Source organism: Nycticebus coucang, chromosome 20 (genome assembly GCF_027406575.1).
Source record: "Nycticebus coucang isolate mNycCou1 chromosome 20, mNycCou1.pri, whole genome shotgun sequence".
Classification (NCBI taxonomy): domain Eukaryota; kingdom Metazoa; phylum Chordata; class Mammalia; order Primates; family Lorisidae; genus Nycticebus; species Nycticebus coucang.
Genome location: NC_069799.1, coordinates 59,220,635 through 59,233,592, shown reverse-complemented (window position 1 = coordinate 59,233,592; position 12,958 = coordinate 59,220,635). Strand labels below are relative to the sequence as shown.

At 42.0% G+C, this 12,958-nt stretch overlaps 1 protein-coding gene across 10 annotated transcripts in view; it reads right to left on the bottom strand.

Annotated features, from left to right (window-relative positions):
- BEND7 (BEN domain containing 7) overlaps positions 1 to 12,958 on the bottom strand; it is a 108,537-nt gene that overhangs the window by 44,651 nt on the left and 50,928 nt on the right. For 8 of the 10 annotated variants that reach the window (XM_053572837.1, XM_053572832.1, XM_053572831.1 and 5 more), the window contains one exon: positions 7,388 to 7,613. In XM_053572837.1, the coding sequence (XP_053428812.1) occupies positions 7,388 to 7,613 (226 nt within the window). Of the gene's footprint in view, positions 1 to 5,538; positions 5,830 to 7,373; positions 7,614 to 12,958 lie in introns of those variants that run through there. The other 2 variants (XM_053572836.1, XM_053572838.1) reach the window with 2 other exon arrangements.

Sequence of the window (12,958 nt, the reverse complement as noted above, 5' to 3'; positions counted from 1 at the left end):
GTAAATAGGATGCCGTGGACTCAAAGTCCACCAATGAGAATAGGCTTTCAACAGTCTGGAGGCAAAAGCTCTTCACTCAAAGTTTTACTGAATTTAAGCCTCATTCAACATATTCTGTTCATACAACCTTTTCCGTTCTCTTTGCATTTGATGTGACAAGTTCAGATGTCTCCTATTCCGTGAGGCCTTTTCTTAGTGAGCTTAACATCCTGTGTGCCTCATCCCCATTGAGATACTGAACATTTGATCCTTACTCTGTCTTGGAGTGTGGTTCCGTGTTACGGGTCACTGTTCACATGTCTGTACTAGACTGCACATTCTTTAAGGACCAGGCCAGGCCTTTCCCAGCTTTGTCACCAGTTGCTGGCTCACAGTGGGCAGGTTATACACACTTAGGTTGTGAACAGAAATTTCCCGCCTCTTGGTGATTTCTAGGTTTATGATGTCAATGAAAACATTACAAAGGTTTTAGGGTTCTCATGACTTAAACCAGTATCTGAAGGGTAGCAAAGATCGTATCTTTTGTATCACGCTGTTTGGGGAAGAAGCTGGCTAAATAAGGGCTTCAAATCTGCAGCTGAGGTGACTTTGGCCAGGAGCCTGCCACAAATGGATACTACATTTTCCAGATTGTAATAACGCCACATGGTATTTGTTTAGTGATTCCTAAGTTAGAGATGTACTCAAGTCTGGAGATGCCTTTCTTCTGCTTTGGAGAAGTGGGCGATTAGTAAGCAGCCACGTCCAAAACAAGGGCCCTTGTTTGACACACAGAAAAAACAATTTTAACCAACCCCCTGAAGTTCAAAGAATGAGAGCTGTGGAGACAATGCCATGGTGCCACTTAATCCAGGAGAGAAGCAGTGCAGCCTCAGAAGCAGGGTGCTTGGAGGACAGCTGAAGGAGACTGAGTGTCACAGGTGGGCTGTCCTGTGCCGCTGACATTCTCCCTGACTGTCAGACCCACGGGTGGGAGGGCGCTGCTTCTCCAGGCGGGGTCTGAAAACAATCAGGGGGTTTGTTCAAAATCCAGATTTCTAGGACTACATTATACCAGTGGCACCTCTGGGCATGGGACACAGAACTATGAGTTTTGAATCAATAGCCCAGCTGAGTCCAAAGTATTGCACACCCCAGTAAGAGAGGACCATGGAGGAGGCTAAACATCCAGGGCTCTGCATACAGAGCAGCTGAGATTCCACATGACCTGCTTGGCACTGGGCCTCCAAAAAAGTGGGAAAACACAACAATAATTAGGTGATAGCTACAAACACAGCTGAGAGACGAGTTATGTTTCTGCTGTAATTATGTAGTTGTTACATACTATATCCTGTTTTAAGCAGATCCGGTATGTAAAAATATGAACAGATACATCAACAGATGATTATTCAACTTCCAAAAGGATTCTTGAAGTAATGCCTTCCTCAACGGGTTCCAACTGCCAAACATTTAAACTAGAATTTGATTTACGTACAATTCTGGAAGACGAGCCATCTGCAGTGTTCACCTGCATGCTCCTTCCTCATGCTGTAAATGCTAGAAGAGTCTCAGATGTGTCTCTTACCGAGGGGAGGGATCAGACTCCTACTTTCCTTCCTGGCATGGTGGGGCTGATTCTCACAATCTGGAGGAAAAGACTTGCCCTCGGAGCTCGTAAATCAATTGAAGTATAGGTGTTTTTTAACCAGAAATTCACTCTTGAATATGCTTTATACAAGCAACTAACTGGTCATCTTAAATCCTCAGTATGGCCACTTTCCTAGGGGATAAAGGATCCAAAATGCTAAATTTTAAGATAAAGATTTAAAGGTGAGACACCTTTCTTTTCAAATGTTCCTTTTAAAAGGAGTGGAGTGTGCTAGAAAATGCCTTTGGTCAGAGATTAGGTTAAATCAGGATTTATAGTTAAATCCTGACTCCACCACTTACTAGCTGTTTAACTTCAAGTTAAGTTTACTTAATTTCTCAAAGTCTCAGTGTGCTCTCCTATAAATGGAAATAAAATCAACATTGTAGGCACATTCAAATCTAAGCTAATGTTTCAGCCTTGTTCTTATAAGGCATTCTGAGAATCACAGAAAAGCTACTATCCAGAAATAAATAATAAATCACATCAATTAAAACCTATGTGAGGTCAAACAGAACATAGTTATTTGCTTTTCTTGATTAAATCCCAAGAAAATGAATGCTGAATATGGACCCTGTAAGTTTCTAGAGTTGAAGGAATAAAAGGAGAGGTCTGGGTGGTCATTTCTGCAGATGCTGTGAAAATGTGACATCAAATGCAGTCAGGAACTCTAATATTCCCAGAAGTGCCACTAATTTGGGGGGTGGGTACTGTCAACCACGGAGTGTTCCCTCCCAGAGGAGTTCTGATCCTGCGGCTGCCTGGGCTGTCCACCATGCTGCCTTCTTGGGACAGCAGAAGTTCTAGTTGGCTGGAATGAACTAAGAACGGCCCATCGGGTCTTGTCCTTGATACGCACATCCAACTTCCTTTGCAAGAGGATTTGAGACTCCAGTACAGCCTGCAAGTCATAAACCTTTCTCAACAAATCACCGTAAAGCTGAGCTAGAAATCCCAACTGTGGTCCTACAAATTGCCTTTTTTTTGGACACAGTCTCACTTTGTTGCCCTTGGTAGAGTGCCACGGTAGCTCACAGCAACCTCAAACTCTTGGGCTTAAGTGATTCTCTTGCCTCAGCCTCTCAAGTAGCTGGGACTATGAGGTGCCTGCCACAATGCTCAGCTAGTTTTTGTTGCAGCTGTCATGTTGTTTAGCTGGCCCGGGATGTGGGGTTTGAACCCGCCAGCCTTGGTGTATATGGCTGGCACTGTAACCACTGTGCTACAGGTGCTGAGCCAAGTCTGGTTATTTTTTATAGATGGGGTCTCACTCTTGCTCAGGCTGGTCTCAAACTCCTGAGCTCAAGCAATCCACCCACCTCGGCCTCCCACAGTGCTAGGATTACAGGCATGAGCTACCGTGCCTGGCTACAAACTGCTTTATTGCAAATGTATTTTCTGAAGAGCATTCAGAGATTCAGTGATTCTATCACACTTAGGTAACTCTAACCAAGTCTATCTGCTCTGTCTACTCTGTCATAGCAAGAACTAGATGGAGGACCAACTGCAGCTTCAGCAGGTGAGGGAAACATACCCGGGTACTAACCTCCACTCTGTGTGCTGGGTACAAACCAATTCTGAATCAAATCCAAGATCCTAAGCTTTATCCTCAGCACTAAAACCTAAGACATCCATTAATAAAATTATAAAGTTGACTCTTCCCAGAGCTAAAGTGCTCAGGTGAGTATTTCTAATTAAGGATCCTTTCATCAACAATGACTTGGGTCATACTTAGCGACAAATTTTTAATGAATTACCATTAAGTGTTAGTCACTATAAAACAGATGAGATTTATGGGGAAAAATATGATGTCTAGAAAAGCAGCTAATACTTTATTTTCGCGATATTGTCATGGGGAATATTACCACTACAAAAAGCTTTGTTAATAATCCTCACAATAAACTTTTTTTCCTAGTTGATTTCTTTTTCTGCTTATAGGCATTTTACAGCTTTTCATTCATCTTTTCCCTGTTGTTGTTTTAAACAATCTAATCACCTTTGTTTGAAATAAAAGCAATCCCCTACTGTTATTTTAACTTCCATATTTCCCAGGTAATAAGACTTTTTCAGATTAATGCACTACTGGTATACTGTCCCATAAGAGATAGAGTGAGAAAGACTGAATATTTATATTTACAGAATCTTTTTCTAAGTATGTGGTGGACAGCAACAATAAACAACAAGAATGGCCTTGGCTCTGCTGTGTAGAAAGAAACCATCTTATCACATTCCATTCCCAGATGACTCAGATTCAAAAGACTTGGGTTAAGTTTCTCTTTTCATTTCTACCAATAACAAAAAAACTAGATACAGTTATTCTATGAGGCTTTCAATTCAAAGCTACTTCCCAAAATGACTTTGTATTGTCACGTAGGGTCAATAAACTTTTAGCTGGGGAAAGGACAGTAAAGAAAAAATGCATTAGGGAGTAAGAGAGTTGCATTTAAATTTATATTCAATCTTCATTTCTAATTTTTTATTTTCATTGGCATTTTATTAACTGGTAGTAATGTACAACAATGTTTTAATGGCAATCATTCTAAACTAGTTGTGAGAAGACATGAGGATGGATGTTTAATACTAGACCCATTACGTCAATAAATTCAGGTCAAAGTCAAGATCAAAAAAAAAAAAGTCTGTCCCTATTCAACTCACCTAACAAGTATTTATGGAAACCTAGTCTGTGTAAAGAGATCGTTGAAGAGTATAGGGGAGGAGAACCTTTCCTTCCACCCTCTGAGGGTTCAGTAATTGAGTCTATGAGCTAAACGGATAGCAGGAAGATTAACAAGAGAAAAGGTGTACATATTTATTGTGTGCACAGGGGCATCACAGGAAAGAGAAGTGAATACCCCCAAACCAGCGAGATCTACAAGCTGATGTGTCCCCTTCATGGGGGACACAAGAGGGGCATGTGGGCAATGCAGGGAGAGGACATGGTTTTGGGGAAAGATGAATGGACCCTCAAAAGAAGAACTAACAGCCTATGACAAAGTCTGTGCTTGGTGCTACCTGCATTATCCCCTGTGGTCTGTGTTAACTGCCCCTGGTTCAAGAAATTCTCAGGGAGGAGATTCATGACAACTGAATTCCTTTTGGAAGATCTCTTTCAGCAGAAAGGTGCCTAAAGTAAGGCACCTTTTCAGAGGAAGGTGCCTAAAGTTCAGAGGAAGGTGCCTAAAGTTCAGAGGAAGGTGCCTAAAGTTCAGAGCAAGCTTTGGCCTACAGATGCTGGTCCCCAATGTCCTCAGTGCGAAGTGATCGCCATACCAGAGAGGCATATGTTTTGGAGTGGCATTTAGCGAAACTTTTTCAGGTGCAACTGGTAATAATAAAAAATATTTGAGACAAATCTTGTCCTTATAAAAAAATTATCGGAATGAATCAGGTAACAAGGCTGGCCAGCTAGCATGAACACAGTGTTCTTATGAAAAAGACAAATGAAACAGGGGGATTGCTTGAGCCCAGGAGCTGGAGGTTGCAGCGAGCTATGATCTCACCACTGCAATTCCAGCCTGGGCAACAGAGTGTGATCAGGTCTCTGAAAAAACAACAACAAAGACTAACCTGATACTATATTCATACCTGAATAAAAAGTATAAGAATATACGTCATCACCTGTAAAGAGTTAAATTATAGAGGCCTTTTAAGTTTTCTATATATTTTTTATAATTTGGATATTTTTAGAAACATATTTTGTAATCAGAAAAAAATCAAAATATTATGTCTATACTTTCATGCTATAAGGAAACAGTGAATATAAAATATTTGTTCACTTAGGTTGTTGGTGGCTCATGGGTGGATTTGTCTGTTTTAAGTTACTGCACTATTCTAGCAGAATTTTAATGACAGATTTAATTCAACAATAAAGGAAGTGTATGGAAATTTTAAGTCCTTTGATTTGAATGATCCACTTTATTATGTATTAGGAGCAAAGGCCTCACAGCCATTTTTATTTCTTGCTAAGGAGAAGGGCCATGAAGGAAGTGACGGTGTAGCTATCTCTGTGATCTACTTTTTCCAGCTCTGTATGTTTTCCGGTCTAGATGGAAAATGGGAGAAGTAACCTTGGTCAGTCTGCTTGTCATGATCTGTTGCGTTCCATGTGTTATGTGGGTAACTCCTCTGTTGTCATTAAAATGGAACATGGTCATTTATGGGTCTCTAACTTCCAAACACTTTCATAATGTTAATATGCTGCCCTGAAACAAAAAAAAAAGAAAATTAAAACAATCCTGGCTGTATTTCAGAAAAGCGTCAGCAGCCTTGACCTGTTTCAAGATAGCCAGACAAAATGGAAAAGGGGCCTCATCACTTTAGCAAGTCCTAGCTACCTCACTGACCATTTTTCAGATCCTGTAATCTTGTTTTGTGTGGCTGCAGGCTGAATCATCCCTTTCAGAGATGGCACAGATAGTGGTACTGCTGTGGCTTTTCTTATTTACTACAAATCAACTGTCATTTTAAGTGAAAAAATTCTGATGGAGCTTGAGAAATTTCCTGTTAATGAAGGCTGATGTCCTTCTGGCCGTGAACAAAGGGTGTCTGGTACTTGCTAACTCCATTGAAAAACTGTATTATTTGATAAAGTTAATTGTGGATTTCCAAGTATCCTTTAAGCACTAGCAAATTCATTTATTCATTTTGCAAGATAATGGGAGCAAGTGGGGCAGAGAAGGAGGCTCTCTGTCAGTCCCATTCCACAAATCAAACAACGCAGGGACTGAGCCAGCAAGGAGCATCACCCCCCATCACTTATTCTAGTTGTAATTAAGAGCTGATTCAAAATTTCATTTTCACAGTAGTTGTGTTTAGATGCGAAACTTTGTTTATATTCTTTTTGATAGTAATATTTAAATATTATAGAACCTCTGCAAGTTGACCCCCCAAGGGACTGTAACAAAAGTGGTCAACATACAGAGGTGGTCAACATAGGGAACTAGGCCTCTTGTACTGCTATGTACATGTGGTGTATGTCCAGTCTATGAAAATTCGGTCAACTGAAGGATGTAGTCAGTGTAGGGAGGTGGTCAGCTATGGAGGTTCTGCTATACTTGTATTTCCTAAAGTTACATTCATCAGAGTCCTGAATAAGGGAACTTAAAGTTAAAAAACTAGGTCTAGAATGTGGCATTGGACGTGCACAAACATACACGCACCTGCCTGTTCACTGTCCTTCAGTGGAAAACAGACACATGTTCAAAGGCATTGAGGGAAAGACCCTCGGGGTCTCTGCATGCAGCTGGCAGGACTCCATGTCACAAACCAGAGGGAGCAGAGCAGGCCAGGGATGTGTGGGGCTGCACAGAGTTCACTTAGATTTAAAATGTCTTTGGAAGCAATGATCTAGTAAAGCAACTTTTGAATCTTGCAAAGAACAGTTTTACTTTATTCTTTTTCTAAACCATCATAGCTTTATTCTTATTTACAACTGAAAATTTAAGCTGGACTAATATTTTGGTGATGTTCTTGGAAATCAGGGAGAAGAAAAATACCTTCATTTAAAAGTCACATAAAAAACTTTTTGGTTCTCCAGCAGGCTCTTAAATTAACATCTTAACAAATTAACATCACCTTGAAATAGCAAATTCTAGTGGTACTTGGGGTAGGTTACAGAGTTTATACTCAAAAGCCATAAAAATAGCCAAATGGCCAATGGCAAATGAAATTAGCCTCGAGTCAGTCTGGTATCAGCTGATCTTTATGATACGAAGGCAATGCTCAACAAAGAACCCATAAAATGAAATGACGCAGACCAACCTTTTATTGCACCCACAATATTTTGATCTAGTCCTTTCCGGTTGTCATTGAGTCCTCTTTTCCTCTTCCCATTGGGTAAGGAGTTAGCCAAAGTCTTGTCATCAAAAAACGCACACACCAGTTTTCTAAACAGAAGGCTTCCTGAGCGAGTGTAGTTTGACAATATAGAGTCCAGCTGAGATTTAGGCATAAACACATCAAAGCCTTCAGCAAGTTGCACTTCTGGCTACCAAAAAGAACATAAATATTTCATTAAAAGCAAGATTTGAAGCATTTGACTATAGGCATTTGTGTCCTAAAAAAGAAATCACCAGCTATTAAAACATCCATATCCCACAAATGAAATAGTCTCAGCTTTGTGCGCGAGTTGTTTGCAATTTATAAAACCTATGACTGGTTATAATTCACAAAACAAGATGCTCTAAGTCCAATAGTGAGTCCTGTCAAAAGAAACAGAAAGGAAATAGTCCAGAGAAGGCTGGATGACCACAGAGCTGTATCATGCTAGAGCTCACTAGGAAATGAGCCTTCTGGATGAAACACTTTCATTTTGTAAACTAAGACTCAAAGAGACAGTAACAAAAATGACTTAAATGTAATCCCAATGTGCTCAGCATACTAAATTTACTCACCACTCTCTTACACATTAAATAATTTAACTTCTTTCACCTAAGGGCGCAAATACAGGGCTCCTCCTGGCTCTTTCTACTATGCGAGTGCCTTTTAGCTGTGAACTGTTTCTCTCCCCAATGAAAACTTACATAAATTAATACATAAAATAATTAAAATGATAAGCAGGTCTCCAGGCAGTTTAAATACACTCCCCACCCCTACTTTTGAGAAGAAATCAATGCACCGGTCACACTGCTTCCCTGTAGGAACTTCCCTGTAGGATCTTGGTTACAGGATCCAAAGACCTATGAGGTGTCTTTCAACTTGAACTCTACTGTAGGACCCTAACAATGCCAGCTCCATCAGCACAAAATGAACGTTTACAACGTGGCTCTTCATCTTTCACCCGGCTCATGCCCTTTCTTTTCCTTTCTGAACTCATTCTTGCTGGTGGAGAGGGCTAGACACTCTCTGTTCCTGCTGTTTATTCAATGGACATACATGATTGGATTAATCACACTGTATCAGAATTATTTATTGGATTGCAGCCCTTCCTGACCTGAAGCTCAGACTGTTTGGGACCCAGCACATAGCAGGCACTCAATAAAGTCTTGTTGAGTGGATAACAGTTCCTTAGTCATCATTTAAACTACTAAGTCATTTAATTATTTTTGGTTATAATGTGGTAGCTTTAAAAATAGTAACTTCACCATGAAGAAATGCAATTGGCAAACTTTTATTAGGAAAAAATGTCACAAGTCCCTATCAAAGCTGATTCCCACATCTTGTATTGATCACTTGGCAAACCTGCTACCACATTAGTTTCTAAATCATATCAGAAATGCGAGGATTTGGGATTAGTCTCTCTCCTGGAGAGGAGGAATGATATCTTTGTTTTTGTTTTATTGCTTTTCAACATGTCTGGCATACTACAGTCAAAGCAAGTGCTTGGAGCACAGCTTAAATTATTTGGATGACACAGAAGGGAGTTTAGGCACCTTCAAAATGGAATTTTTGCCTGGATTATCCAGAAAGTCATCTTCTTTCTCTGCCTCACTTTGAAACTCAGCGTTAGGTCTCTAAATGCTTGGTAAATGTCGCTATTAAGCGCCGTGCCATTAGATGTTTTCCCTGACCTTTGCACCTCGCTGCTTGCTGGTGGCAGAGGAAGCAGTCTGGAGCCAGAGGCTGTATCCCTAATTCTTAGAACAGAGGCGGCACAAACCAGGCACTCAGTATTTGAATGAGTCAGTGCAGAAATATGAGGACATAGAGAGCTTCACCATCACATTCTAGTAAAGTTTTTATTTCTAACTAGAATTTCATTCTGCATACCCTATGGTTGCATGTAGAGTTTTTACCCTAAATAAATTGACCTCAGATTTTTGCTAAATATCGTATAAAAGCTATTAAAAAATTGTAAGTTTATCTTCTAGATTCAGCTACTCCCAGCTATCGGAGGGTAGAAGGTCTTAACTGACTTGTTCACCTAACCCCCCAGTGTGACCCTGATGCCATTAAACGCCTGCCACCTGCCGCGGGAGGCACCCTCTGGGATTCATCCTGTGGAACCAGAAGGCGGCAGGCAGAACCAGGCACTCCTGTCTTCTCAAAGACTCTGTGGTATCTTCACGCTGCACTTGCTTAGCTGTGTGTTTGGGCTTCTCACCAGAATGGGGACTCTTTTGTACCTGGAGTGCCAAGTGCCCCGGTAGTGTCCAGCAGGTGTTCATCAGAATAAATATATGATATCAGGTTTCATTCTTTTTCAATTATTTATTTATTTTTTTTTTTTTTGAGACAGAGTCTCAGGCTTTTGCTCTGGGTAGAGTGCTGTTGCATCACAGCTTACAGCAACCTCCAACTCTTGGGCTTAAGTGATTCTCTTGCCTCAGCTTCCCAAGTAGCTGGGATTACAGGCACCTGCCACAACACCCGGCTATTTTTTTTTGTTGTTGCAGTTGTGATTGTTTCAGTTGGTCTGGGCAGAGTTCGAACCTGCCAGCCTTGGTGTACATGGCCGGCGCCCTACGGGTGACGCCTCTGGTTTCATTCTTAACGGCTGGTGGCGAGGCACGGTGGCTCACACCTGTAATCCCAGCACTCTGGGAGGCTGAGGTAGGTGGATAGCCTGAGCTCAGGAGTTCGAGACTAGCCTAAGCAAGAGTGAAACCCCCATTTCTATTAAAAATAGAAAAACTAGCTGGACATTGTGGCAGGCATCTGTAGTCCTGGCTACTCAGGAGGCTGGGGCAGGAGAATGGCTTGAGCCTAGGAGTTTGAGGTTCCTGTGAGCTAAGATGTCAACTCTACCCAGGGTGACAAGGGAGTTAAGACTGTGTGAAAAAAAAAAAAAAAAAAAAAAAGGCTAGTGTTGATTCCGAGATCTCTTACCCCTTAAGAAAGGAAGTGGGCCTGAAATCTGCCACGCTATGGCTCAGCACACCAATGTCTTCCTAGAACAGCTCACATACTCGCTCCAGGAGGAAGGGGAGCTGGAGAAAACTATCCAGCTAACTGATTCAGCACCTACTCAGCGAGCAGCGGCTGCGTCAGGAGTTTGAAGGCTGGCTCTGCAGATGAGACATGTAAATGCCCACCCTACAAAGGACAGAGTGACACACTTTGGGAGAGGAATGGAGCAAGCGCTGCGATGGTGCCAGCTAGGATACGGCTGCATGGGGACATGGGAACATAGGGACATGGGGACAGGACAGTGACAGCATCTTAACAGAGCCTCGAAGGGGGGTTTGAGGAGACAGGTGTCGTTGCTGTTCCTGGCATTTGCCGAGGCTCCTCTGTGGACTTCCTATCAGTATTCTGATTTCTGAGGTGCCACCAAATCCAGAAGCTGTCACTGCTTTCTGACCCACTCTCTACTACTACACAAATACTGCTGCTTTGGACTCATCTTTCCCAATTGAGGGACATGAAGGCTCTGCCATCTGAGCACCTTACAAAGTAGTGAGTGGCCTGTAGTGGAGGCAGCAGCGGAGGAGCAAGGGACAAGCTGAGCTCTGTCCCTTCCTGCTGCTCACAGCCTGTCTCCTATTCGGACCTCTCAGTGAGGAGGGGACGAGTGCTAATGCTGCGTCTACCAGGACCAGGAGGCTACGACGCCTTCTGAGAAAAAACACGGGCAGCTCTATTTTCTGAAACAGGAAGAACAGAGGATGTTCCTTAATCTCAGATTTGCACCGTGAAAATCTTATTTCCTCCTTTTTACAAATATAATCATAGTGGATTACTACCATATCATGACCCGCAACTTTGTACACATATATTTAAAAACAGGCTAACACTCTTTAATCCTGTCACTGAATCTCTCCCTTTGGTTTACTGGCTCCAGTGAAAATGAGCTCTCTCTGCTTACTAATGATAGCTGTGACAGAAACCCACTACTCCAAATGAATGTCATTTTCAGAACCAGACTTCCTTAGACAGACTCACTGTTTGACACTTGAGCCAAGACAGACAGGTCGTACATTATTTTACAGACCACTGAGTACTGAAATAATGGAATCATTAAATGATGATATCCAAAGTTAGGGCAGAATTTATGACACAGTCATCATTTTAAGAATCTGAATGCCCACCATAAATTTGGGTTTTTTTTTTTTGAGACAGAGTCTCATTTTGTCACCCTTGGTAGACATCACAGCTCACAGCAACCTCCAACTCCTGAGCTTTGGCAATTCTCTGGCCTCAGCCTCCAGAATAGCTGGGACTATAGGCGCCCTCCACAACACCTGGCTATTTTTTTGTTGCAGTTTGGCTGGGGCTGGGTTTGAACCCACCACCCTTGGTATATGGGGCCAGCGCCCTCCTCACTGAGTCACAGGTGCCGCCCAAATTTGGGATTTTCATGTGTGCCTTGCCTCTTTTAGGTACCTCTGCCACTTAGCACAACAATGTATCAAATGTTCAGCTGTGTGCCATCTGACATAGGACCTTCTGGAGGCAGAAGCTGTGCATCCTCATAATGGCTCTGGAAAATATCCCTGGATCCAGGCCTGCAAATGTTAACTTGGTTGTTTCTTTGCATTTCAGCGGTGGCCTCCCTTTCCTTAGGAGCAGCTGGGGTTGAGGTCTGGTTTGGTAGGGGCTCTCCTAACCATGCCTGGCTAATTTTTCCTTTTGGGGGGTGGAGTCTTGCTATGTTACTCAAGCTAGTCTCAAACTCCTTATGCAATTATCTGCTTATGCAATCCTCCTGCCTCAACCTCCCAAAGTGCTGGAATTATAGGCGTGAACCACGGCACCTAGCCTATGAAAAGAAATTCTATAAAACACAAAACCCCCAAATAATTAATTTTATTTTGCTCATAAATGTGATCTACTTCTGCTTGAGAAAAACTAAAATTGTTTCTGTAACTTTAGGTCTGCTCCAGGTAGACTTAGCAAGAATTATTGCTACCATTGATTAAACACTACCCTTGAGAACATGGCCAACAAGTGGGGTGACCGTAAGAACTTGCGGGCCTGTGGGGCTGGTGCAGCTCAGAACAAGATGGCCTGGGGACACACAGGGCCACGAATCCCAGTGATGTGGCCTCAGCACGCCATGTGTCCCACATCAAGGTTGATGGTGTAAAGTGGACACTTTCTATTCCGTAAAAAGTGCTCGGCCATAAATTCTGTCAAAAGGTACATGGATTCCACATGCTGGCATATATAAGATTAATGTTCGGGCAGCGCCTGTGGCTCAAAGGTGTAGGGCGCTGGCTCCATATGCCGGAGGTGGGGGGTTCAAACCCAGCCCCGGCCAAAAACTGCAAAAAACAAAAAAAGATTCTGTCTCATAAACAAACAAGATTAATGTGGACTGGGTGAAAATTATAAGACATATATATATTTAATGTTGATTGGGTGAAAATTTCAAGACATCATTAAAGAGCCCATTCTTTGTAGATTATTTTATTTGACAAAATTTGTTAGAACTAAGAACATGATTCTAGA